The 27,337-nt window shown below is 38.8% G+C and overlaps 1 protein-coding gene across 2 annotated transcripts; it reads right to left on the reverse strand.

Annotated features, from left to right (window-relative positions):
* Positions 1 to 1,856: 1,856 nt before the first annotated feature.
* ocrl (OCRL inositol polyphosphate-5-phosphatase) lies at positions 1,857 to 17,975 on the reverse strand. Of its 2 annotated transcripts, XM_077531956.1 has the most exons (24): positions 17,535 to 17,975; positions 16,799 to 16,877; positions 14,559 to 14,650; positions 14,333 to 14,371; positions 13,893 to 14,006; positions 12,231 to 12,428; positions 11,908 to 12,148; positions 11,648 to 11,821; positions 10,885 to 10,986; positions 10,674 to 10,788; positions 10,500 to 10,616; positions 10,244 to 10,425; positions 9,894 to 10,005; positions 9,675 to 9,784; positions 9,330 to 9,465; positions 8,573 to 8,683; positions 7,746 to 7,911; positions 6,953 to 7,188; positions 6,390 to 6,413; positions 6,208 to 6,327; positions 5,983 to 6,067; positions 4,812 to 4,939; positions 4,573 to 4,684; positions 1,857 to 3,529 (listed from the first exon to the last, which is right to left on the reverse strand). In XM_077531956.1, the coding sequence occupies exons 1-24, from the start codon at positions 17,575 to 17,577 to the stop codon at positions 3,405 to 3,407; spliced, it is 2,961 nt and encodes a 986-aa protein (XP_077388082.1). In that variant the 5' UTR covers positions 17,578 to 17,975; the 3' UTR covers positions 1,857 to 3,404. The 2 variants fall into 2 exon arrangements, with proteins under 2 accessions (XP_077388082.1, XP_077388083.1); XM_077531957.1 differs by lacking the exon at positions 6,390 to 6,413.
* Positions 17,976 to 27,337: the final 9,362 nt, after the last annotated feature.

Below are 27,337 nucleotides of genomic sequence, written 5' to 3' on the forward strand. Positions count from 1 at the left end.
TGTGCCTAAATATGATAACAAAATTGTGAACTACACTTTTAATGCATTTTTTTTTTCTTTCTTTTTACATGTTGATGATTAGCTGTCAATGCCCCGCCCCCCTGCTGTTGTCTCCTCACCTCTGGGTTTGTGATTCTTGCCAAGACTGTCGCTTATATAAGCTGTAAATGAGAAGGTCAGCACCTAGCAGTCATCTCCATGGATACTTGGCGCACACGCACATGTCGTCCATCATGACTGGTCCAGTTTGGAGTTGCCTGCGTGTGCGATGTTGCGTCGAGCAAAAAAGTAGGACAGCAACAGCAGCATTACCTAACTCACCCAGAAAGAAAATTACATCTGGGAAGTTCTTACAGGAGCATACCCCCATACCACCACCAACCCTATAACTTGATATTGATCGCACCTCGATTGTCTACTGCACAATATCCCCCCCCCCCCAAAAAAAAATGTATAAATTAGGGGTGTCAAAATTAATGCGGTAATTTCAAGTTTCTTTAACGCCACTAATTTTTTTTAACGCGCAATTAATGACCACTCCTTACTTGGAAAGCCTGTACTGGGGGAATTTCAGTCGCAATGCAGCAGACACATCCATAGCAAAATTTACCAGTAATAAATGTAATAGCACTGCCTATATTTGTAGAGATTGGTGTCGAGCTGTATTTTACAATTTTTAAAATGTGCAAAATTTCACAAGTTATTTCATGTTGAAGATTAGCTCTTACTATGAAAAGAAAAATGCACTGAGCTGTCAGCAAGGTCTTACAAATGCAATTATGCCATCTAGTGGCTGAAAAAGGACCAACACAAATCAGTATCACACTCGGTTTTTTTTACAGTGCAGTACATTTTATTAATTTTAACTCAATGTTATGAATTTTGAAATTACTGAATCAATGACTAAAAGATGCAACCATATTTCTATTAGTTTAAATTCGTTTTTCTCCACTTTTATGTGAACAAGAGTGTGAAAATGTAGAAAAAAAATGTACATTTTATTGTACATTTAGAACATATATAAAAATTGCGATTAATCGTGAGTTCATTAAATACTGAAGCCATGCAATTAAAAATTTTAATCACCTGACACCCCTAATATAAACACATAATTGACAACTATTAATAAAGTCATAAGTCCGCTCAAACGTATCTCAAGGCACCACTGAATTTAACTTTAATACATTTGCTTATAATATGTTAATAACTTTTTAACATTCTACTACATACTCTTATAATTTAACTATTGTGCAATACATTTTAAGATTATTATTTTTTGATTAATTTCTTACATAGTTAAGCAAAATGTTTGATATGAAATTCATTTTTTTAGGACTAAAACATCTGTCTCAATTTTAACGTCAACACATAGGACTACTTTGCTACTGTATTTTAGTGGTCGAAAGTAACTAATTTTAAGTGGTACTTGATGTAGAAAGGACCACTGGGTCAGATGAGGAATCAACAGCAAATGTAAGGCAATACTGCCACCTAGTGCTACATATGCACTAAAGCAATAACAACATCTCTGCAGTTAACATTTGCAATTGTATTGTCAAATAAAAATATATACAATTGGGAGTATTTTAAATATGTGAATTTTGAAATTTGTTTTCCTAACATTTCCCCTTTACCTCAAGACAAACACTTACCGGCTGTAATCTTCACACAGATGTCATTTTTTGGAATGCAGCCATGGCTTTTGATAGGAAGAAGCCATGCAGCCAAGCAAATAGTGAGACTAAACCTGCAATGAGATTGAGGCATGGCGATGAAGGATCTCACAGGTAAACAACTAAACCAAGTTCATTTCCAAACTATCAATCGTGGTGCTAAATTTGAGAACAACGTCACCATAATTTAAATACAATTTTATTTGTTAAAATAAATTAAAAAGTACCAAAGAAGCTGAAAAGATGAACGCAAAGTGTTGCTTTGAGTACCTTCATTAGGGAGCAGATGATGACCACGTGTCTTGCACAACAAAATTCCCATAAATACATATAATTCACTGGCATACGACAACACTTGAGTCGGAGGTTTTGATTTCAGGCGAGATTGCAAAAGTTGGATTCGTAAAAGGCGTTTACAGAACATTAAAAGATTGCTAATGGAATATGTCTCTCCCAAGCGTTCCAGCTCAAATTCTCTATGAACAGAAGACTGCACAGAAGGAAAAAAAAATAAATTCAAGCCTACATGCATGATTGTCAGCAGTAACATCATGTGCTCACATTACAGTCGAAGCATCACAGGACAAAGCACAACTAATGGGCCGAATGGAAAAACCCATTCATTTGCCATCCCCCATACGCACTGTTTAACTACCCGTGATGTGATCGGTCAATTAACTACAGCACGCTGGTAGACATCACGTAACAAGAACATGAATATACTGTGTCACTTTTGCCTGGTGGAGCTACAGTAAAGGCAAAACAGTGTGAGACAAAGTCCAAACTGCTGTCTGAATCAATGTAAGTGTTAAGACAAATACACACATGTAGATAGTACCACTTTTGTGTCAACTAATGATAACGGATGCCACACCGAAAAGTAAACGGTTGCTATTTACAGCCTCGACGACAGCAGGTTGCACTGTCGCCTTTGATCAGGAAGTCAGCGCGTCAATTTAAAGACAACTCCAGAGGAACAGGATAAACTTGATGTAAGGCTCCCAAAATTCTCCCAAGGTCACACACAGCAAACATTCATGACAAAATGTTGTCATATTACCGTTTCTATTTCAAACTTAAACTCATCTTGTTGAAATGAAAACAAATAATAGCTAAATACAACAGATGGTTATAGAAGGTATCAGAATTCAAAACATGGACCCCTTCAACTAAAGCAGCTAGAAAATGGATGATTTTTTTTTTTTTGTGCCTTATCAAGAAAAGGGAGAAAAAAAGTTTGGGATATTCAGCTTTTGGGTGAAATTTCAGGATGAATCCACAAAGCAGTGTATCCTTTACAAGTGAACTTAATTTGGGACTTCTATGAGAGGTATGCTGGCATAACAATGGAACATAGTGTTTTAACTCCTTTGGTGCAGACAGGATTACTTTTGGGGGCGTCCATTTTGGGTGTGTTAGAACGAAGACGTCTGGACTGGAGGCACAGGTCCTTTAAGTCATCAAAAAAAAGTGCAGAGCATCAATCACATCTCTCCAAAGTGCTTTGTAAATCCAGACAGTAGCAATCCGGGGATTAGGACAACTTGGTAAAAGTGTTTTCACATCTAATGGAGGTCACCCCACAAAAAAGGCATACGGGATCTCTAAAAGTGAAGAGTTCGTGAATGTTTTTTACCACCACATGTAAAATAAACCGAGGGCCACTTGCGATACACAACTGTCTTTGGCTCCTATGGAGAAAGTGTGGGGAAGATCCGGAGGGGAGGCAAGTTACTCTTCATCTCCTGCCATGAGGAAGCCCAAGACAAAGTCAATGGCTTTCTGCCGGTCATGGGACGTCTGTCGGTTCGCCATGCTGGGAGGCGGTCGGATGAGGAGGCTGGCAAAGAGGGTGGCTAACGAGAAAGATACAAATATATAAATATATTTTGAAAAATAATCTAATAGCCTTTCCCCCCCATCAATATTGTGATTATTTGACTACAAGCAAGAAATAAATAAACATTGTACATAGATGTTTTGGATAAATAGTAGGGGTGTCAAAATTATTGTGTTAATTATGAGTTAATTTAAAGTTCCGTTAATGCCACTAATTTTTTAAGGCAAGATTAATGACTGCCCCTTACGTGGGAAAGCCTGTATTGAAGGAATTCCAGCCGTAACGCAGCAGACACGTCGACGTCAATATTAAGCAGTAATAAATTTAATAATAATGCATATATTTGTGGAGACTGGGGTCAAGTAGTATTTTACCATTTTAAAAATGTGCAGAATTTCACAAGTTTCTTCATGTTAAAGATTTAGATAGCTCTTAATATGGAAAGAAAAATGCACTGAGGTGTCACCAATGTGTTACAAATGAAATGATGCCAGCTAGTGGCAGAAAAATTACCTCAACACAAATTAATATCACATTCGTTTTGTACAGTACAGTAAATCTTTTTAATTGAACTAAATTTTATGAATTATTATGAAATTAGTATATCAATGACTAAAAGATGCAGCCATATTTTTTATTAGATTAACATTGTTTTTCTACTTTTCTAAGTTAAGAGAATGAAAACGTAGAAATATTTTTTTTATTGTACATTTAGAGCAAATATAAAATTTGTGATTATTTGTGAGTTAACGATTGGTCATGCGATTAATTATGATTAAAATTTTTAATCGCCTGACACCCTTTAAAAAGAATTCTTCCCCTCCCCCAAATCACTGCCTTTGAGATTTGAATTCCATCCATCCATTGATTTTCTTAAGAGCCTAACCCAGCCGGCATCGGGCAGGAGGCGGGGTACACCCTGAACTGGTTGCCAGCCAATTGCAGTGCTATAGATTTGATTTTCATTCATCTTTTAGCCCTAAGGAACCATGGCAAATAAACCGCATCTTTGTTACAGCTGGGGTAAGATAAACCTAACGTTCCGGAAGTATGTCGTACCGATGAGGCTGGCTGTGAGGTTGTTGTTGTTCGCGTGCTTGAGCAGCTCCTTCAGGAATCCCATCAAGTAACGGAACACATTACGGTGAGCACGGGGCAGCTGGGAAATCAGCTGAAAATCATAAAATATATGTATAACTGTATTACACTAATGTTGAAATGTTGTCATCATACTTAGCTACACAAAATTAAGATGTCTAAAATAGAGTATGGAGTAGATTGAGGGTTGATGTGATCACCTGTTTGCAGAGGCGGCTGTCGTGGGCACAGTCCAGACATCGTTGGTAGAGTTCGTAGCATACGACCGGCTCCGGCAAGGCCTCTAAGAAAATCAACAGCGCCTCGGCCACAGAGTGGTTACAACCAGCTTGATGGGAGTGTTAAGGAGGAACAACAACGTGTATGTTCCCTTGTATTCTTCTATTTACCGTGTAGGTTTAATGATTAAACGGCAAATTTTTACATCTAATATTCCAACAATGGAACTCTCTATTTTGATAACATAATTAACCATCATTTCATCATTAGAAGATGTCAGATGAATTGAAGGATGGATACCACTTTCCTTAGTTTCTTTGACTATGAGAGACAACATCAAATCATTTTAAAAGGCAAGCTAAATGACTTACATGATATTTGCAACCATTACTAGCAAAGTTTGATTTAAGACAAAATGCAGCCTTTAACATCCATCTTTTATAAGGCACTCAAAGTACATGTTAGAGAAACTTCTCCATTTTGGGGTACTCTGAATAACAGAAGGGCACATTTGAACAACGTTGTATTTGTTTTTGAACAGAGGGCACATTTCCGTAGTTTAATTTTTTTGTAAAATAGCACCCCTCAAAAAACAAAAATTAACTTAAGACTCGGAGTGATGTGTTTTTTCTTCTTCATAATAATACATTTGTTTGACTGGATCAACATATACTATGGAGCGACATTCAGTCAAAAAAACATGGTAATATTACTACTGATTACTGCTGTGTACTGAGGAGTTGTGACTCCACGTATATTCTCTGGTGGCCAAGGTGCATACACAGAGCCACAAAACAAAACTCTACTTTCATTTAATTCTGTTATTAGTGTATATCTTTACTAACTCCAGTTAAAAAAATCATATTAGGTTTTTTTTTATTTTTTTTTTTTTAGGCTGGAACAAATTAATGCCATTTCCACTCCTTTCAATAGGGAAAGATGATTTGAGATTTGAACGTTTTCAGTAAAGACTCCTACCAGTAAAACTGGCTTCTCTTTCACCGTATTTCATTTCATTATTTTCTTCTCTGCTTCGATGAAGTAAATCACAAGGTTCTGCTACCTAAAAGGATTGTTCTTAAAGTTATTTTCAATTCAGACATGTTCATCTGCTCTATGGCATTGTAGAATTGGCTTGATGAATGAGGATACGGACGACATCTGGAATGCTGGTATCCAGACAGTCAATGATGCTCTGCAGTTCCTCCTTTAATCCTGGCGTTTGGAAAAGGTCCTCCTAATGCAACAGATTATGCAAAACTCACATCTCATGTGTACCCAGTATACTGTAAATATGTGCTGTAAAATTGTCTTCCTAAATAAGTGATCGCTTTGTCTGTTAAAAGGAGTGTGTTTATATACGACCCCAGATCTCACCTGATCACAAGCCTTGGTGAAGAGATGGTTGACCAGAATCCACACCTCCTTGGGGATCTTTAGAGGTTTGTCTTCTGTGCTTGCATCATCCACTAACAAGAAGTTCACCTTGGATCTTTCCTGTGGGCGGCAAAAGCAACAGTTATACTTGCACACTATGCACACTATACCAGTGATTTTACCTTCTCGGTGAAAGTGTCCTCTCCCTGGGAGAGAAGTCAGCCCACAGCCAGAATGCAGAGTTGGAAAGGAATGATCAAGGCAAGGAGAGGCGATGAAAGGAAGCAAAAGAAGAAAGAAGATGGCACCGAGAATCAGAATCAGAAGAAAAAAAAAAATCAGATGATGATGGCCAGCATAAATCTTTGCATCCACACAAATGCAGGAAAATCGGAAACAGAGGGAAACAAAGGAGTGACAGCAGCGCTATTTCGGAGCGGATCCAAAATAGCACCTAAATGAGTTCTCTCATTTACTCGTTCCGTGTCTGCTACTTCCTTATTCACTTAAATACACACTGAAGCATTTCATACCCTTTAAAAATAGACTCATTGTGTGACAGAGTTTACCCGGAGCGAGTGACCAAGCCCTCACGTGTTCTCTTTCTGCCTTCACGGGCCTCAGTACCAAGACCCTCCATCGGATCCAAGCTAGTTACGTTTCACAATCTTTTAACTAAGCTCTGGAAAAAGACTCGTTTTGTAAACAAATCTCACATTTCCCCTGCATTTCAAGTTCTCCTCACCAAGTCGATGAGTTTGGTGATGGGGATCTCCCGGATGGGCTTCTTCATCCTGCACAGGGTCTCCAGCGAAGTCCCGAAGCAGCTGGGCAGGTAGTTGCCGGAGATGGTGATAAAGTAGTCCTTGCCTCGGTCCAGGTGGAGCACCAGGATGTCCTCCATGCAGTCCTCGCCAGAGTTGAGCAGCGTGACAGAGTCTTTACTCACGTAGACCTCAAGGTAGATCTCCAGGGTCTCATCTGATCACGAGAGAAGAAATTTAATTTCTTGCCAAGAATAATATACCCTATACACCAGGGGTGGCGAGATCCGGTCCTCGAGGGCCGCAGTCCTTCAGGTTTTGGTTATTTCACTTCTTCAACACAGCTGATTCATGATCAGCTCATCAGCAAGCTCTGCAGAAGCCTGATAACGAGCCTGTTAATTGGAATCAGCTGCACTTCGAGTAGGGAAATCTATAAAACCTGCAGGACTCCGGCCCCCGAGGACTGCAGTTTGCCACCCCTGCTATACACCCTAAAAGAAAAATAAAATACAAGTACATATAAATAATATATAATATTATCAAATATAATAATAATAATAATAATAATAATAATAATAATAATAAATTTAAATATACTCTGTCAAACAAAAGGGCTGTCAAACTTGTTTTCATCAGTAGCCATTACATTTGCTGGCCAGACACTGAACCATCTAACATATTAATGTAGCGGCAAGATCGATTTAAGCTACTACAAATATTAAATGTCATGGGAAAGCGTTTTAAAATGGACATGGAATACTAAGAAATTACTCGGTTCCAAGAATCCCTCGCTGGGCTCGGCACGCAGCCATGACTTGCAGTACTGCGAATCATTGAGTTTGGGGATGAAGGCGAAGTGGCAAGGGACCTGCCCGTCGTTCTGGATGAGCAAACGCTCCCTCTCCAGCTGCCGGAACTTCACATTCTCAAATGTGAACTGTTGGGTAAAAAAAACGGAAAGAAAGCGTTCGTGTTAACTCATTTGGAACGGAATTGATCCTGTAAAGAACAGGAAGAAACACTATTACAGTGGTGTGACCACAATAGTGGAGACTCAGTTGTTGAAAACGTGTTTTAGGGACAGATTATGCAACTTCCAGATCCAGTCAAGAATGTACAACTGTACCAATGAGATAAAGTTGGCTTCAGTCTCATGCCAAACTACCTCATAGGAGCTGGACTCTTTTGTCTTCAGAAGGTACTTCCTAGCCTTTCTCATGTTCGTGAGTTTTAGGTATTAACTGAAGGAATGTACCACAAAAAAAAGAGCAGCTCAAATGGGATTTCTTCCAAGAATAGCCAGCCTTAGTCTAAGCTCCTTTTCCAGTGGGTTGAAGGGGTTCGACCACTTGAAATGGAAGCCAGCTAGATGCCTGCCACTGGATGTATTCCAGTCACGATCAACCAGTAGGTTATATAGCAGGGTCGAGCCAGCCTAAGGCATGCTGGTGGGATTATAGGGCTTTTTTTTGGCCTGAGAATGCCCGGAGGAGGAACTGAAATATGTTGCTGGGGAAACGAACACCCTGTTAAGCTGCCCGTAAAAATAGGATGGAGTGATTGGCATTGATTGGTGAGCGCGAGACAAATTTTCTTACCTCTCTCCTACTCAGAGACACAGATGGGAGGAAATCGTTCTCCATTCTGTCCATGGCGCGAACAATCTCCTCAAATACCTTTTTGTGGCGCTGCTCATTGACCACCTTCACCTGTTGCACAAATATGGGAAATTGTGAAAAACTGAGCACATTTACATCTTTTAAAAGTTATCTTAGCAAAGTGAGTCATCAGTGTGGTCCAAAACATGATTATCATCATCAATGGAAGATTCATCACTTGACATTTTGTGAATTACACCACCATGATTTCATTCATTGTGGTGTCCAAATACTGCACTGTACTTCAGCTAATTGTGGCTGGGACATTTCTTTTCTCAACTATAAATGCAAGGAGGCATCCATTTTGTACACATACATTTTGGGAGCAATTATACTAGGACAGAGTATTATTGTTAATTTATTATAATTATGATTATTATTATTATGATTATTATTAATAATAATATTATATTATATAATGGGTAGCCTAAGGGCATATATTCCGAAATGATTATTTTTTTAACTTACTGTAACAATATCATTAAAAAAAAATACTAATGTGCCTGTAAAAGTTCCCCCCCCATTTTTCAGCTTTGCTTCTAAGTGGCTACATGTACATAGTATTCTTCAATAGTTTAATTTATTTTTGCTTTTTTTTTTTTCAACTTTTATTATTATTATTATTATTATTATTATTATTATTATTATTATCCAGTAGGTGAACTGTGAAAGAGGTCTCGATTGGTCCACTTCTTACCCCTATCTTAAAGATGGAGCTGACCGGTTTGTGGTCACTCGTTTGTAGCTCCATGTGACTGCGATACTTGAGCTGCTTGACACTGTTACCCCGCCACAGGATCCTGTCACACCACGCTGGAACGCGGCACTTCCCGCTAACGGAAACAAAGAGAAAGACTTTCAGGGATGGCAGAGCCCATACAGACAAGCTGACTCGGTATCTCTGCACCGATAGCGACAGGAAAAGACTGCTTTGCTGACCAGGTTTAATTAGAAAGGAATAACAACTACAAATGTGTTGGAGCTGTGCTTGTCATATCCTGGAAAACTTCTGGAAACCCCAGTTAAGAAATTAAGATTTTACCTGGAGTCCCATCGGTCTGTTCTGGAATCATATTTGTAAGTTGGGATGAAGTTGATCTCTCCTTCCATGAAGTCAGTGAAGGCTCGTTTGGTCTGCCGCTGAATGTTTAGCTGCGTACCAAAAGGTGTTCAATGGCAAAATGATTGTGATTACCCTCACGTTGAAATAAGCCTAAAAAAAATTTTCAGAGATGATAATTGGTGTTGACGGATCTCTCACCTGATCAAACTCCTGAAGCTTCTTCAGCTCATTCTGCGAAATGAGATGCTTGACCTCAGAAGCATCGTACATGAAGAGACGATAGTTTAAATCGCCTAACCAGATGACCACACTACAACACAGAGACCAACCTGAATCAGCCTAATAAACGAGTTGACGTGAAAATCAACAACAAACAGAAATACAAATGTATTTGCATGCTGTCTGAAAAGTTGTTTACTATTATGACTCAATTGTGATTAAAAAAAATATGTGAGAATAACAAACGAAGCTAAACAGTGTAAAAACAAAAACAAAAAACAAAAACAAAAAAACACATGCACTCTGGTTATAAAAAGCTGAGAACGAACTCGTGCTTGTGGATGCTAAGAGGGGGGTGGTCCAGTAGGTGAAAGGTCATGCGGGCACAAATGTCTTTATAGTCCTGGTTGCGACGCTCAAAATCCTCCACGTGCGCCGCCAGATGAGAGTTGACGATGCAGAAGCTGGTGTTGTGGAACACAAACCTCACTGCCACGCCTCCTTTGTTCCCCTGTAAAAGGCAAACCGTCTACTTGAGCAACACAAGAACAACAATCCTGAAATTTCCAGGTTGGCCCAACTAACCATTTTCCCCATTATTCCGGTGCCGACATGTTCTGCAGCTACTTCCGTTACATGTTTCTTGTGGATCTTATTGATGTAGACCACTAGCATCATCCCAACCAGTCGAATGATCCGCAGCTGTCAAAAATATGCACGTTAATGAAGGAAACATTTCAAATTTGCGCCTTCACTCACCCTCTTGTACTGCGCTTTCGGGTGTAGGCCTCTCTCCACTGCCTCCACCCACAGTTGCTCCTTGGATGAGTCCATGTAGAAGAATGCTTCAGTGCTCAGGTCCAACTCTTGAAAACTAAGACCAAAGTAATTAATGTATACTGAGCAAGAATGATACAGTGACATGTATGTAACGTGCTTGAGAGAGAGAGCCGAAATAATCATCACTGACCCCACGGCATACATATCAGGAGGTTCTGCATCACACGAGAGCCACGATTCAAGGCTGCTATCTGGAGACTGCCCATTCACATTCCACGTACCACTGAAAAACCTGCAGAAACAATACAGAGTATTTATGTGCACTTTAGGGAAAAGAAATAGTAAATCTGTTTTGTAAATAAAAAAATGCATGGTCAAAGACAGCCATGTGGTATCCCTGTGTAGGTGCTCAATATTTCAACAAAAAATGGGGGAAAAAAATAATCCGGTGAAATTGAAGCTAGGATGGATCTACAAAATGTGAGCCTGTTCCAAATCAAACTGTTGCTTTTATAGGGAGGCATGGCTCAGTGATAGAGCGGTCGTCTCCCATCTGTAAGGTTGTGGGTTCGATCCTCAACCCTGGTGACCATTCCGAAGTGTCCTTGAGCAAGACACTGAACCCCGATTTGCTCCCAGTGAACTCCATGGCAGGAGTCGACCACTGGTGTGTGTGAATGTGCGCGTGAACGGATGAATGTGAGGAATTGTAAAGCGCTTTGGGCACCATATGGTGGAGATAAAAAGCAGTCCATTTACCATTTTTGTGATACACGAAAAAAATGTCAAATGCAATGCACGACTCTAAAGCTGATTCACAGCTTTACAGTCAAATGCCTACTGGCTGTACCAATCAAAGTTTAACCTGAATTTTCTTGAAAAACTAATCATCTTATATTGCACCAAAAACCACTACAGTAATCTCCGCCCCCACTGAAAGGAAGCACTCCTACCTAAAGTTCTGGATGTCCACATATTCATTTTCCTTCTTTCCCAGGCGGTGTTTGATGAGGTATTCTCTCTGTCCCGCCTGCGTGGAGAACATGGCCTGTCTCATGGTGTTTGTGGTGGGACTCTCACACCAGGACGGAGACCTGTCCGCCCGATCGAAGTTCGACCTAAAACTACTACAGGATTTAAAAAAAAAAAAAAAAAAAGGAATTTTAATGAATGATTTTCGCATCTTGTACAATTTACAAACAGAGTGACTCACTCTGGTCTGGTAATGCCAGCGGAGTTGTCTTTGGCCTGAGAGGAAAAAGATCTCTCTTTAGCGATTGGGGCGGGGGGCAGCTGATAAGTTGGAGTAAAGGAGGCTTTGCGGGGAGGAAGAGGAGGAACAGGAGGAGGATCCCGAGAGGCGACTATCCTGTTCTGGTGGTTTTTCTTTTCCTCCACTTTCAAAGTGTGATTAAAGTTGTCCTCAAAGCCAAAGTCTGAGGCCAAAGACTGGGCTGGATTTTCGGGTAAATGTGTAGAAAGCGTTATTTTCTTATTTGAGTGACAAGCTGCTGTGTGTTTTTAAGCTTTGATTACCTGCATTAGTGTGATGTGTGGTTGTGTTGCTGTTGAGGGCGGGAGGTAGTGTGCCAGTCAAAGTAGGTGTGTTGACTCCAGAGTCCACACAATTGGCAGTCTTGTGTCCTCTCTGAGGCGGGATAGGGACTCGACCCGCCCTTGGAGATATTTGTGTAAGGGGATCCATTGCACCGGGCTTGGTGGGATTTAATTGAACTGGAGGACAGGAAACAAAACGTGCATAAGTGAGCCTGGTGTGATGAATGCTAGTCATATTTACAGATCCTGGAGGCACACCTTTGCAGAATTTGTCTTGAGCTACTGCAAAATTCAATATTTAACAGCTTCTTTTACGACTATACTACTTATTCTTAAACGAGAGCAAATAATAATGGTAAGGAGAAACAGGGTGAACCATTGAAACTGTAGATATTAAGCAGTCTTAATATATGCACTATGAAGTTTGCTTGCTATGTTTATACTTTGACAGTCACCGATATTAACATTGTTTACTGGCATATTTCCAAGATTCCGCGTGTAGCTTAATCAGGTGAGTCAAAGACATTTTCATTACAATGAAGTGCAGTTGTGCACCAGTGCAAACGGCAGAAAAACAAACTGAAATGAAGGAGGTCAATCCGCCAAGCTAGGCTGATGTATTCATACAAGGAAATAGAGAACTGTTATCGTTTGAACCGAGTGTGAGTCATCACTTCTTCCTGAATGCTTGTACAACCCATTTTCCTACTGCTCACAAAGTTACTATCATGAACACAATGGACACATTATATTTACTTCGGCTCAGCCAAGTCAAACCCGCTGGCAAAACAAAACTGTGGTCATGAGCATGAGTTACTGAAAATAATTATTTTAAGTTAATCATGTAAAATATTAACAATACTGGGATCACCCTGGACTGGTCACCAGCCAATCACAGGGCATGGATATATAAAGAACCAATCACACTCACACCTATGGACAATTCAAAAGTGAACCTAAATCTCACAACTGTGACGCAGACATGCCACCATGCTGCCCAATGTCACCAATATCCACTAGAAAAAAATAGAGCAATTGTTAGAAATTATAAATAGTACACTGTCTTTACTATAGTAGTATCAACACTGTATTATATGCCTCAAAATATTTGCTGTACAAAAGAGACTATAGTATATGCAGTACTGTATTTATCATTGCCTGAACACACATTAAAATGTGATATAACCTCCTATCTAAATGTCAGTCAAATGAAAGATTATACCATTAGTGATATACTAATTGCTAATTTCTTAAATTGTTCTTAAATGTATCCATCTATACATCAATCTTGGCAATCAGCCATCAATCAAAAAGCATGGGGAACCTCTTTTTTTTTGTTTTTTTTTTTTCCCCAGTGGTCATTTCAGTTTCCATACTCACAATCATATATGATCAGCAGTTGTGGGTTAATTGTTTTTTTATTAAAAAAATAAATAAAAATATTCTGGCCATAAGTTCAACAGCATTCCTGATCTGTACATTCATATAGGTTTTCCAAGCAGGTGCAACGACATACTGGAAGTAAGAACAAAGGAAATCAACAATGCAGCCTTAGTTAATAAATGTTAGTTATGTACTGTAAGTAAATAATTTGTTACAAAAACACATCATCCAACCGTTTTCACGCACATGCTGACCTACCTTGTTGTTGGGCGCTGATCACCTGGGTGAGGAAAGTCTGCGTGCGCTCATCATCCTGGAGTTCTAACAAAAGTTCTGGGGCTTTTTCCCCTTTTATTCGTATCTTGAGTCCAGCTAAAGGCGGTTGGGTAACACACACATGGAACACCTTTAGAATTGCTACAAGAAATGCAGACTGTCGAGAAACCAAAGTTCAGTGATTCCACTGCCATGTCAGCCCATTCAGAATTCTTTCAGAGAGCCCGGGAAACTCACGACCCCGTGACTGCTACTAAATAAAGACATAAACACTCAGAGAAAAAAAAAAAGCGCAGTTTGGTTGAGCCGCAATAAATTCCAATCAGCTTGCTTATGTTACCACAGTTTGGTACTGGCGGCCTTGAAATAACAAAAGACAAGTTTGGGGTTTTAAAGAACCAAAAATAGTTAAAAGTACTCACACACGAGGGAGAAGTCAATGAGAAGAGCCTCCTCTCCCTCTGCAGTGACAGAAAAATTAACTTTTAACAATGCTACGATGCAGGTCAAAGGTCATTTGTGGGTGTAGCTAGCCTAAAAAGATTGATCTACAAAACAAAACATGAGATTCTGGCACACTACTCACGTTTGCTCAATCACCAAGCACTCAGTCATATATATATGCAGAACAATAAATATACCACATACCTTTTACAATTTCAAATTTCCCATTAATGGGTATGGAGAGCTGCGCCACTGGACGTGCCACGACAGCGTCAGGGGTGGCCAGCACACCAAGTCTGCATGGCAACAGAACAGACAGCCGCTTAACACCAGCTTCCTTATTTGTTTGCATGATTTATGGACATTCAAATTCAATTGGTCGATCATGTACATGCAGCCGCTGCAGTGAGTGATCAATCCCTTATTACGGCAAGTCAGTTTCATGCACAACATTCTTTTTTTTTGGGTGGGGGTGGGGGGGGGGGGGGGGGGTATGATAAGTATTATATAGTAAGTAGCTGTTTATATTTGGTTAAACCGGTGTAAAAAAAATAAAAATAAAAGACGAATGAAATGATCATGCTCACATGCAGGCATGTCCTGTTGTAATGTATGGTCCTCTTGTTGAATTTTCGTTCATTTTTACTTTCTGATTCTATTATCTCACTATCATTTTGGGCACTGCTGGACTGTTGTTGCTTTAAAGAAAAATAATGTGCTAATATTTGATTCTCTATACTAACCAGATTTACAAGAAATGCTAAATAATTGCAAAAAGGTGATATTTTACTTGACAGTATTTCCTATAAGAGCGGTCAAACAGGTAGGCTGTTCACTTCAATAAATTAATGACTCAAGTTCTCAACTCTAATAGAAGTGTGGTGGTTGCGCACTGGCCCTGCACCTCTGCTTTTATTTTTGTGAGCCGCATTTCCTGTGGCTGACTTTACCTTTTCAGGTTGGGCAGGGCTCCAAGCAGTGCACCTGCAGCTGATCAGCAATCGACGCCTGGCTATAAAACCTCTGCTGATCTGAAAGCAGGTGCCAGATGATTTCGACTACTGAAGTGGTATTCTGGCTTGTACTATAACACTTTATAATGCAGTGACCTCTTTGCCACAGCTAACCTTTTTTATGTCTTGTCTTGCCAGTACCTCCCTGCCCAGCCTTGCTCGACACTTCCTCAGGACGGACTGCTTGTCTCCCTCCACTGGACCCATTCCTCCACTCTCCACCCGCTCCTCGGCAAGTTGGACCTCCACTCGCCCATGCCCTAATCATCCTGCTCACCACCTCAAATAAACACTCCTCAAAACACTTCCAAACATCTCTCTGTTTTGCTTTTGGGTCCTCTGTCATCATTTCCATGTGTGAACCGCAACAAGAAGATTTGAATATGGTGCCACTAGGCAGCTTTTTACTACAAAATCTGATATGTTGTGAAACACTAAATGTCTTTATAATAACACACTGCCTGCACAGCTGATGTGGCATCTGTAAAGCTGCTGTCTACAATGGAATTTTCTGTATGCGATCCATACCATTGCAGGCCAAAAAAGATCCCAGGCGACTTTGGACAGTACAACACTTTGGAGTCTGGACTGGTCCCCATTTACAAGAGTTCTCAATAAACCTAATATATACGTTTTTAGGAGGAAGGTGGGGTTTGAAACCCTGAACTTCAGAACTGTGAGGCAGATGCACGAACCACTAGTCCCACTATGATGCATGCATCAATCGTGCAGAATTTGTATGAGGACAAGTGATTCTTATACAGTGAGTCTCAAAACAAAATCGACAAACAAATGAGACTTTCAAATATTCCTGTTTTCAACTGCACTGAAATGCACTGTGCATAATATCAGTACACGTCATACAATCACAGGTATAGTGAGAATAAAGCCCCGGCGGGTCAGTTTCTTCCTGCTGCGGCTCCTTCCAATTAGCTGAGCACCAAGCTTGTGTTCCCATGTGAGTTTCATTACGGAGTTCAGGAATTCCAGATAACGAGGGGAGGTAGCTGCTCGCTGGCGTGAACTAAATGCTTTGTGCCTCATGCTAGAGCAAGACAACTTGCTAGCTTCTACACACGTGCACATACACAAGTCATGTGCATAACTCAGTCCCAGCATTTATTTTGGTTGTGTTAAGTGAGCCATGTTTAGCTTGTTACTGCTGTTTTTCTTCTATTTCCTTCTGTCTGGACTAACACAACAAGTTAGAACTATTATGGTTTGTTGGCTGCAAAACAACCCAGGATTTACCTTGTCGTCTCTCACCCAAAGTCAACTGGGATAGGGTCCAACAAACACAAGTATTATAGAAAATGGATGTACAGGAAATCTTGTCTTAAAAAACAACCAGTCGACACCCAAAGTGCATGTGCCTTAACATTATTGATAACAGATTGATCACCATGTTCTAATCTATAACTTGGTACTTACACAAAGTGTCCACCACGTTCAATTAGTGACAGCAACCTGGGCTCCTTCTGGCCAGCCCTCAGTTCCAGACCTCTTACAGTGTGAGCAGCACAATCAAGGAATTATTGTGTCTCAACATGAAAAAAAAAAAAAAAACCTAATCTAATCTGTAGATATCTTGAGCACTTTTCTTATTGTGTATTTAAGACACAAGTTCTTTCAAACCGGGAAGGCAGTGTTGCTGTTATATGTCACAAGATGCCATGCTTTGGAAAAATGAAAGGGAAATGAACTTTTGACATTTGCACAACAAAAATCAGTGAATAAATTGGTGAGTGAGAGATAATCCGAACAACTAAAGCATGACGTTTATAAATATTTCTTAACACGGGGTTTCTTATTCAAAACTATATATATATATATATATATATATATATATATATATATATATATATATATATATATATTAGTTATTAACTGAAACCAAGCTGATAACGCCGTCAAATCGCGTTATTTTCATTGTTTTGTTTGATTGAGAGCCCCCTAGTGGAAGAAATGACAGTCAAGAGATAAATGAATTAATATTGTATGAACAGCAACTCTCATATTGTTCAAAAATCCTAATAACTTTACACAGTCAGAGACGACATGCTTATGTTAGTCAGCAAGCTACCGCAACAATAATTTAATTACATGCCTTTTCCCCCTTTCCCTTTCTTCTCTTCTCTTCCCTTTCTTTTCTTTTGTTAAAAGGATATTGCCAAGCACTCCTCGCCGCCAATCCCCAAGGAGGAATCCATTCTTACCAAAGAGAGACGCGTTTTACCCCGGGGATGCTAGGTGGCTACTCAGTTCCGTCCATACGCCCGGGAGGGATAAAGTTAAATCCCCGCCCGGCGCGACGGCGATAGCGGCGGCCTTCCGGGTGACAGCAGCTCGGTGGTTGGTCGCCGATGTATCCGGGGAATGGCTTCGGACATTCAACAGACCTTCGAATGTAAAGTGAGCCTCCTCGTCGGATAACGATAAAATTCCAGGCTTGTGTTTTCTTTCCCGTTAATTACACACCACAGCTCATATTTGACGACAGATGTTGAAGCAAGTTTGGATTGTGGAGAGAGTTGAGGAATGGACTCTGCTGCTGCCGTTTCTTCCTCCCTCGCTCACTATTCGTCCTCATTGCGCACATGAAGCGCAGTTAGCGCCCTCTTCGTCCAGGAGGCTGTAATGGCTGCATTCTTCTTCTTTCATATTTCCGGAAGCGTACAGACTCCAAGGCGTATTACTGCCCTCCTTAGATACTATGCCGCAACTACAATTAAATAAATAAATCTAGCCCTTCATAATTAAAATTATGCAACCAACCATGTAAAAAAACAAAAAAACAAACAAAAAAAAAAAAAACGCTCATCATACAGGCAACTTTTATAAATAAAATTCCCTTTCCTCTTAAATAATTTGTCATCAGCTAGGGATGTGCGATGGGTGCCTAGGCAAAGTGATGTTTTGTCGTCCCTCCCCCACTTTATTTTATTTTTATTTTTTGCATGTGCTTCTGCCTGCTTGTATTCTTTCAATGACAGTAAGTTTCATAACTGTGGCAAAAAAAGTTGAACAATTGGTCATTCCTTACTTGAGCCGCTTGAGGGAGCCAAAGGACCACAGGGGTCCCCTCAGGCCTCACTTTTTTTTTTTTTTTTTACACGTCTTGTGTTACAAATTGAGAGATTGTGAAAGATTGCATCTGCATACCATCATCCCAAACGGATTCATGTGCCAGGGAGGAATAATTTTAGAGGCCCTATCTCCTTTCATATCGCCGCCTGTCCACTAAACTGATCCCATCTGCTCATAAAAATTCAAATGAATGATCATTTACATTCCTTTTCAACCGTCTTCTTCGCATGACTCGGTGGAGCGTTGGTGATAACTTGTTTGCGCTGGATTTCTGCCATCCAGAAAAGCATCTGTGGGCCAAGACATAAATAGACCCGTCTTCTCCAGCCAAGTGTACAGCCATGTCCTCCTCTTGTAAAAAAAAGAAAAAAAAAAAAAAAAGAAAAAAAGAAAGAAAGACAGAAAGAAAAAAAGGCAGCACTCAGCAATTATGGGTATTAAAGTCTTGACTCTCTCACTAGCTGTGATGGGAGAGGAGCTCTCACCCCAAGTATTAAAATGTAATTCCAGCCAAGTTGTTTTAAACCACTTATTAGACCTTATAACACTTGTCTTGTAGCAGCGCATAAATGATAGAGGGAGTGCATACACAACTGGATGAGTGCATACATGTCTGTGGGAGTACATACACGACTGTGATGGTACGTGCACATCTGTTTGTGTATATTTGCAACTGTGACAGTACATATACAACTGTAGGAGTGCATGCATTACTGTAGGAGGAGTTCATACACTTCTGTGACAGTGCATATTGTCTGCGGGAGTATATACAGTACACAGCTGTAAGAATGCATAAACAACTTTGGGAGTTTATACACGACTAAGGGAGAGCATACATGACAGTGGGACTGGGAGTACATTCATGGCTTTCCAAGTGCATACACAACTGTATGAGTGCATACACAATTGTGGGAGAAAACATGACTGGATGAACACATGGATGTGACTTCATATCTGTGAGAGTACATATATGAATGCAGGAGTATATACATATCTATGAAATTAGATACCCAAATGCAATTCCATGGCAATAGGCGGTGCATATATGAATGTGAGAGTACATACACACCTTTAGTGTTTATGCGTAACTGGGATTAGACACACAAATTTGAGTGTACAGGCAGTACATAAGTGCAGAAGTACATACGCAACTGTACACACACAACTTTTGGAGAATACATGTACTATGTACAGTATATGTATTTACTTGACAAATGATTGCAAAATGAACATGACTGTTGAAGTCCATACAGAATGGGACTCAGAGTCCATACATTACTAAGGGAGAGCATACACAACTGTTGGAGTGCATACACATATGTGGGAGTGCCCATATGACTGTGGGAGGAGTACATACATGACTATCAGAGTGCATTCATTACTATTTGAGAACATACACCGCTTTAGGAGTCCATACATGACTGTGAGAGTGCATACATGACAAATTTTTTTTGCAATTGTCATTTAGTATTTGTAATTATGAGATTTTTTTTAAATTGTGTTTTTATTATTTGTATTAATTTACCTATTTTGTTGTATTTATGTTTAATTATTCTATTTGTAATGACGTCATTGTAAGTGCATGTAGTCATTTGTACTTATTTCAGTGTATGCACATTGATTATTTTTGTTTTGTTTTGGTTTTGTTTTGTCATTAGTTTTTATTTTCATTTTTATGTAATCTTGGATTCGTATGGAGGAAAATTAACTGAAGAAAAAAAAGATTAGGTTAAAAATCCAGTATGGCATAAACACAATCAGATAAATTAGCATTGACCTAACCAAAAAGCAATGTTCCGATTCACATTTCGGAAAAGACTGCAAATAAATATAATTTGTATTTCTTAGTATTTTACTGACTTCTATATACTCTGAGGGCATTTCAAAGGAAAAGTATAAATGCACGCCCTTCAAGGCGAACGGTATTTATGTTTTGTGCACAAGTTTTATTTCATTATTTCCGCCGAGCAGCCGGCGAAAGCGTTGCTACGCAACTGGGATTTCAAAAGTACTCGCAGAGCACTGCCAGGGTCACATTTCAATGTGCGTTGGCAGCACATGATGGACGCTAATAGTGCTGCTGCTTTAACTATGTCGCCTGGAATTTTCTCCAAATGAGAAATATTCCACCTAGTATATAATGTAGCTGTGGAAGGGACTTCAGAGTGGCCTTTTTTATATATTGTACATTCCCTACAAAAGTGTTGGTGGAATGAGGCCAGTTCCTTTGTTGCTGGAGCCTGAAAACGTTTGGGTTTGACATCAATATATACGATTTAGACACATAACCAACACCAATAGCAGTCACCAGTCGGTGGGTGAAAAACAATCAATTAAGAAGATTTGAGTCCGGCTTTAGGCAGTAATTACAGTAGTTGTATTTTAACTTATGCATTTTTTGGGGAGTTTAGGTCTAATTTAAATTTGCTAAACTTTTTTTTTTTTTTTTTTTTTTTTAAATGGAAGTCTCATTTATGAAATTACGGTAATGTTATTCTAACGTGCACATTTGGAAGATTTACAATATGGTAGTTTTGTTGTAACCTGTGCAATTTTCACGGGAGTTATGGTAACTTTATTTTAAAATTCAGAATTTTGGGGGGTTTTAAGACTGTCTTGTCGTAACCTGTGCAACTTTTGAGGGGGATTATGACAGTATTATTTATTACCCGGACAATAATCGGGGGATTTACAGTAATGATATTTTAACTTGCATAAATTTGAGGGGATTTACGCTAATCTGATTTTAACCTGTGCAACCATCGGAGGATTTACTGTAGACTTGTTGTAATATGTGCAACTTTTAGGATATTTTGGTTGTCTTGTACCTGTGCAACTTTTGGAGTATTTACGGTAAACTGCACAATATTTGGGGTACAGTATTTCAGGTAGTGTTGGAAACGGTTTAATTTAGGGAATTAGGATTGACTTAATCTCACCTACAAAACATTTGGATAATTCACGATGATGTCTTTCATAACTTTACGTTAGTCTTAATTTTAACCACTGCAATTGTAGGAGCGGGGGTGGGGTGGGGTGGGGTGGGGGGATTAAACTGAATCCTATTTTTTGCTGCACAACTTTGGGAGGATTTTTGTACAGTGCTCCTCTTTTTAACTTACACAGCTTTTGGGTTGTCATCACTCAGTTTCTGATGCCAGACAGGTTTTAAGACGCAGCCGGCTGTTTCTCCAAGCCGACAAAATGTAATAAGAGCCTACACGAGCGCAACAAATAACAACCAGAGCGGATAAGATATGACAGATACACGAAAGTCAGAACATGCTAAATTGCCTGTTTCAAATCTTGACAATGCGGCTTCCTCGCCCTCGCCTACACTCAGCAAATTTTGCTTATCGCTTATGTAAAACAGATAAGAAGCAAAAAATAATCATGGTAGTACAAAGACTACCACATGTTCAAGTTAGTTGGCTTCCTCATAAGCAATAGCATATAAACAGTAGTCATATATTTACATTACTGTATATATATACTATTTTTTTAAACAGAGTGGTTTTAAATGAAACAATAGATTTTTATCTATTGATTTGATTTATTTCAAGCTTTTATCCTGACTTTATTTGTATTTTCAAATGTATGTAATCTATTTCTCTATCACGCTTGAAAAAGGAGCATTTACTCTGATGAAGATACTTTGTGACATGCCTCTAGGTGGCACTGTTTCCTTCTTTGTGGGTAAAGTCCTTGGCTGGAATACACCCACTCCCCGTGCACTCAGCAGGCTGCCATGAAGCAATGAAAAGGCCGATGTGACATCAGAGCACCTGCATTAAATCAAGCTGGTGTGAATCATGCCTTCAGCAGAGAGAGAGAGAGAGAGAGAGAGAGAGAGAGAGAGAGAGAGAGAGAGAGAGAGAGAGAGAGAGAGAGAGAGAGAGAGAGAGAGAGAGAGAGAGAGAGAGAGAGAGAGAGAGAGAGAGCATTTGAATGCATCACTCTGATCTCTGTTAACTCCATGTTGTCATCCATGCTGTGGCCTGTTTAATTAATTGGACGACAGCACTTGCTGTAATGAGAACCAAGCGACCCCATCACCTCTCTCAGATCTCAGCACAGGTTGAAAATAAGGCAGTGTTTTTCACTTATAGCAATAAATAAATAAATACACGATGTATAGCCAAGTGCAGCAAGAATAGTGAGTAGCACTGTATGGCCAAGACGAACTTTGCCTATATCACTAACTTTAAGTAAATGATATTACAGGTATGTAGAGCAGAGTATGGTTAATGTCAACAGTGGCAACAACAGTCAGCAGCATTGTATGTTTAAAAAAAAAAAAACTATACATGATGTATCAATACATATTAACTATATTTGGGATTTTTTGCAACATTTTATATAAAAATGTACTCTCAAATGTCAGTTAATTTAGAGATGTGAAATTTGGAATGCATGTCAGTCAGGCCTCAGAGTAAATGTACAAAACAAAATTGCACTTGAAGTCAACCATTTTGTTTTGAAGCAGCCATTTTGGGATCATTTTAGTCCTTATGGCGTATGCTACGGTACAAACTCCTGCACGATTGCGACCAATTTTGAATCACTTGTAGTTATGTGACAGATTAATGAAGTCAAATTTTGAGGGAAAGTTGTTTTTGTCGTGGCATGTGGGAAGCACTTGGAGAGAAATTTTGCCCCGCAAAACCCCACCAAATTCTTAGCAACTCAACTCCATCAGGTCAGATTTTGACCATACCACTTCAAGAGATTCAGGTGCCACCTGGGAAGTGGCTAAAAATGTATTAAACATTTCAACACTTTAGCCCCAGTAAATGATTAGTGAAGAAAGCAGATGCTGCAGGCTTGCCTCTGGATGCTCTAGAGAGTAAACATGTCCTGCGGTGGTGCTTCTGACTAAGACAAATGGCCATCTCTTTTCTCCTTGCTTTAACCCTTATGCGTCTCACTTTATAGTTTGAAGATGCTCTAACTTAGTGGTTCTTAAAGTAGGGTCCCTGAATCCCCAAAGGTCTGTGATCAGTATAGCTTGGGGGTTAACAAAATAATTTCCAATAAATCATGTGGTATAATTCGGTTGTGCCAACAAAACAAACGTAAACAAATCGCTCTTTACTACCATAGCATTTTAATTTAAAAGCCTTATTATTACAGTAGCCTACAGGACAAAATAGCTAGCAAGATCGCTAGCCAGGACAGTCAAATGAACGGCGGCTGATCGGCCATGGATGGTGCAGCGGGACAGCAAAACAAACAAACAAACAAACAAACAAACAAACAAACAAACAAACAAACAAACTAACTAACTAACTAACTAACTAACTAACTAACTAACTAACTAACTAACTAACTAACTAACTAACTAACTAACTAACTAACTAACAAAAACGGGCAGTTAGCAGGGCTTCTACACTGCGCTGGCATATGTAGTTTTCATTTTAGTAGATAAATATATACCTAGCTTAACTTTTAAGATAGATAGATAGCTATAGCTAGCTAGCAAGATAGCTATAGCTAGATGGAGAGATAGCCTATAAAGCTAGATAGGTATATAGCTTTGACGCTCGTTAGATAGTTAAGCTAGATAGCGATAGATAGATAGATAGATAGATAGATAGATAGATAGATAGATAGATAGATAGATAGATAGATAGATAGATAGATAGATAGATAGATAGATAGATAGATAGATAGATAGATAGATAGATAGATAGATAGATAAAGTCAACAACAAGAGACATCTTCTTACAGTAGTGTCCTCAATAAACACAAAACAAAGCAAAGCAGGCATGACAAATTACTAACATGAAAAATGTGAAAACTATTACATACAATAATTTCTATATAATTGTTTTTCTTTTCTTGAGATAGACATAATACAGTTGCATGGTGAGCAGTGTAACAAATAGGAAACTTGAATTCCATTGGCATTTAGGGGTACACATGGTAAATGTTATATTTTTATGTTATGGATTATAAGGGATCCTTGGGAGAAGAATGTAAAATGTTGATAAACCCCTCTTCAATGGAATGACTGTCATGAGTTCACCCAGGTGCTTTTGGGCTTGAACCACTTCAACTTTCGACCTCAACCAAGTCAGACTCCATGCAGTCATCCTGGTCTCGGGCCAACCTAACAACCCATAAAGAGGGTTTGGCTTCCGAAGTATCTCCGGACCACTCGGCGGGTCTTTAATGGGTCTTTGAACTGCTGCACATATTTAAACAGGCAGCGTTTTCCAGGTCACAGTCGCAATAATGAAAACAGACTCGGAAAGCGGAGTTGAAAGTTTATTTAAGGCAGGGTGTTGTCACGTCTGAGCAGCTGACTCACTCACCAAATGGACCATTTCAGTCAGTTTATGCATTTAAGCCGTCACGGAGCTGCATACGCATACAGTGGCCTCCGTTCTCATAAACACCTTGCATCTAATAGTGGCCTGGCTCTACTGGAAGCAGATTAATACATTAAACTCTGCACATTTTGGTTGTATGAGTATCTTGAGTAGACCCATGAAAAAAATCTCAAAAAGTCATCTCAGAAAAGACACAGGAAGGTAGCCATTTTTTTTCTCACAGCGGCCCTTTTAGGGTAATTTTGAAACCGTAAAAAGACCACCAGACATATAGCTTCTGTTTTTCAGTTAATCTGTTAAGCACGTTACAATTAAAAAAAAAATACGTTTTTTTCTATCTACTTTCTGTACTCATTTGGAATTAGACCATAGAGACAGCAGGCCCATTTAAAGTTTCAGTGGGAATTTTTAAGTTAATATTATTGCTATGAAACTATAGTTGCAGGTAGTTATATAAAGTAGAAGTTGTATCTGAGAAAAAATACACATTTTCCTGTAGCCATCTTGTGTTTTCATTTGCCTTTAAAGGCGATTTCATCATGAGACAAGATGGCACCCACTCTTGCATGCCACAAGAGCCTATTTTTCCCTATTTCAAGAGCATCGTATGTGATTTTAATTACCCGACAGGACAACCATATGAGTCGAATGAATTAAACGTCTGGCTCCGGTTTGACGTTTGGAGGAGGGGAAAAAAAAAAAAACTCTGCGAGGGGCCGACAAGCTGCGAGACACTTCGGCGGTGGTTGCCAGGCAACCGCCTCCACAGTCCTTCTCTGATATATGTACTCTGCAAATGAAATTCCCAAGATGGGGGTGAGCTTTTCACTCTACAAAAATTGTACAGACTCTCAAAATTGGCTTTGCATTTATAATTAACAATCCCACACAAACAACACATACGTTGATGTACGACAGGTGGCTCCTGGTCTGTTTGTACACGCAATTCTGCCTCCAGTCTTCTCCTGTGGGTGCGTGGAGATGTCTGTCGCCATGGCAACAGCATCACAGGCGAAGTGTAATAGTCTGCGGAAAAAAAGGGCTTTTATTTGAATGAAAGAAAAATACGTCAAAGAGGAATAATGGTCACACTAACTTTGACTTAAAGGATGACTATTATACTAAAATGTCAAAAAACTTTTAATAATGCCTCGCAAATGTAAAGTTAAATGATAAGGAATGCAAAGTAAAGGTGCAATGTTACAAGAAAATGTTTTCAGTATTCAAAATTTATGAAAGGTCATAATTTTGCAAGAAGAAATTAATAATTGCCATAGCATTACAAAAAGCGAAATTTGGGGGAAAAATATATTTTTACAAAAATGTATGATTTGTTTGAGAATAAAATGGCAATGAAAAATTTCAAATATATGAAAACCAAAATCTCAGTTTAGCAAAAATAAAGTTGAAATATTACAAGAAAGAAGTGTGAATCAGAATCCCTGGGAAGTTAGAAAAAGACAATTTTATGAGAATAAATTAAAAAGATCTAAGAATAGTTGTAATATTAAAAAAGATAATTTAAACCTTAAATAAATATAATTTATTGAAAATCACATTTTTCTTAAATATTAGGACTACTCTTATAATTGCAACATTTTCTTTATATTATATTGTCTTTGTTTTTTTAAGTTATGATGATTTAATAGAACAATTCTTGTATAATTTATTTTTTTTCTCACATTACAATTTTACTGTTGCCAAATTAAAAAAATTATATGAAATGCGACGTGATTCAGGTATTTGTGCAAAAAATAAATAAATAAATTGAGCTCATTAAAAAATATTTTTATGGGTATTGATTTTTTCTGAGAAGTTTATTTTTGCAAAATTATCTATTTTTGCAATGTTACGTATATCTATTTAAGTGAACTTTAAAACTAATTTCTTGTAATATTATGACTTAGTGTAATTATTGTATTTATTTTAATCAGGAGTTCTATTAAAAATTACTCTCATAACAATATTCATGGAACATTAAAATGTGTTGTTAAAAAGAGTTTTATTTACAATCTTTGAACTATTTTGGCTTATTTATTTAAAATAAAGTTGTAATTGTAGAATCTGTTCATTTATCCTAATTGTAATAAAATGAGTTTTTTAAATGAAATAATTTATTATATATTTTATGTATAATACAACTATTGTATAATCTGAGCCATCTTTAAATATATGTTTATTGACAACATAATCCAATGTCATTGCATCTGGAGTGACATAAGTGATATTTATGAAATCTATTTGCCCGTATACGGTCATATGTATTAGTCAAGTATGAATGAAAAATTTGAACGGGAAGAAAAAGAACAACAAGCGATATTCCGAGCTGCTGATTTTGAGTTGTTCCCTAAAAAGGAGCCAGCCGGCATGTGTTGATAACAATGTGCCTTGGCAGAGTTTACTTTAGCAGCACACTCTGGGTGCCTTAACACTGCGAGGGAGACAGGAAGTACTGTCTCATTAAAAGAAAACACCTCACTGAGACCCCTGATGTTTTTATAGCCCGCGCTCCTCTTATTTTGCATAATTACGAGCCGGAGGAGGAAGT

The sequence above is a fragment of the Festucalex cinctus genome, chromosome 9 (genome assembly GCF_051991245.1).
Source record: "Festucalex cinctus isolate MCC-2025b chromosome 9, RoL_Fcin_1.0, whole genome shotgun sequence".
NCBI classification, from domain to species: Eukaryota; Metazoa; Chordata; class Actinopteri; order Syngnathiformes; family Syngnathidae; genus Festucalex; species Festucalex cinctus.

Coding starts and splice junctions, on each gene's coding strand:
- ocrl (XM_077531956.1), bottom strand. CDS start 17,577: ATGGATTCCTCCTTGGGGATTGGCGGCGAGGAGTGCTTGGCAA. Junction 14,372..14,558: donor GAAATTTGAAATTGTAAAAG/GTATGTGGTATA, acceptor CTGTCACTGCAG/AGGGAGAGGAGGCTCTTCTC. Junction 12,149..12,230: donor CACACATCACACTAATGCAG/GTAATCAAAGCT, acceptor CCGAAAATCCAG/CCCAGTCTTTGGCCTCAGAC.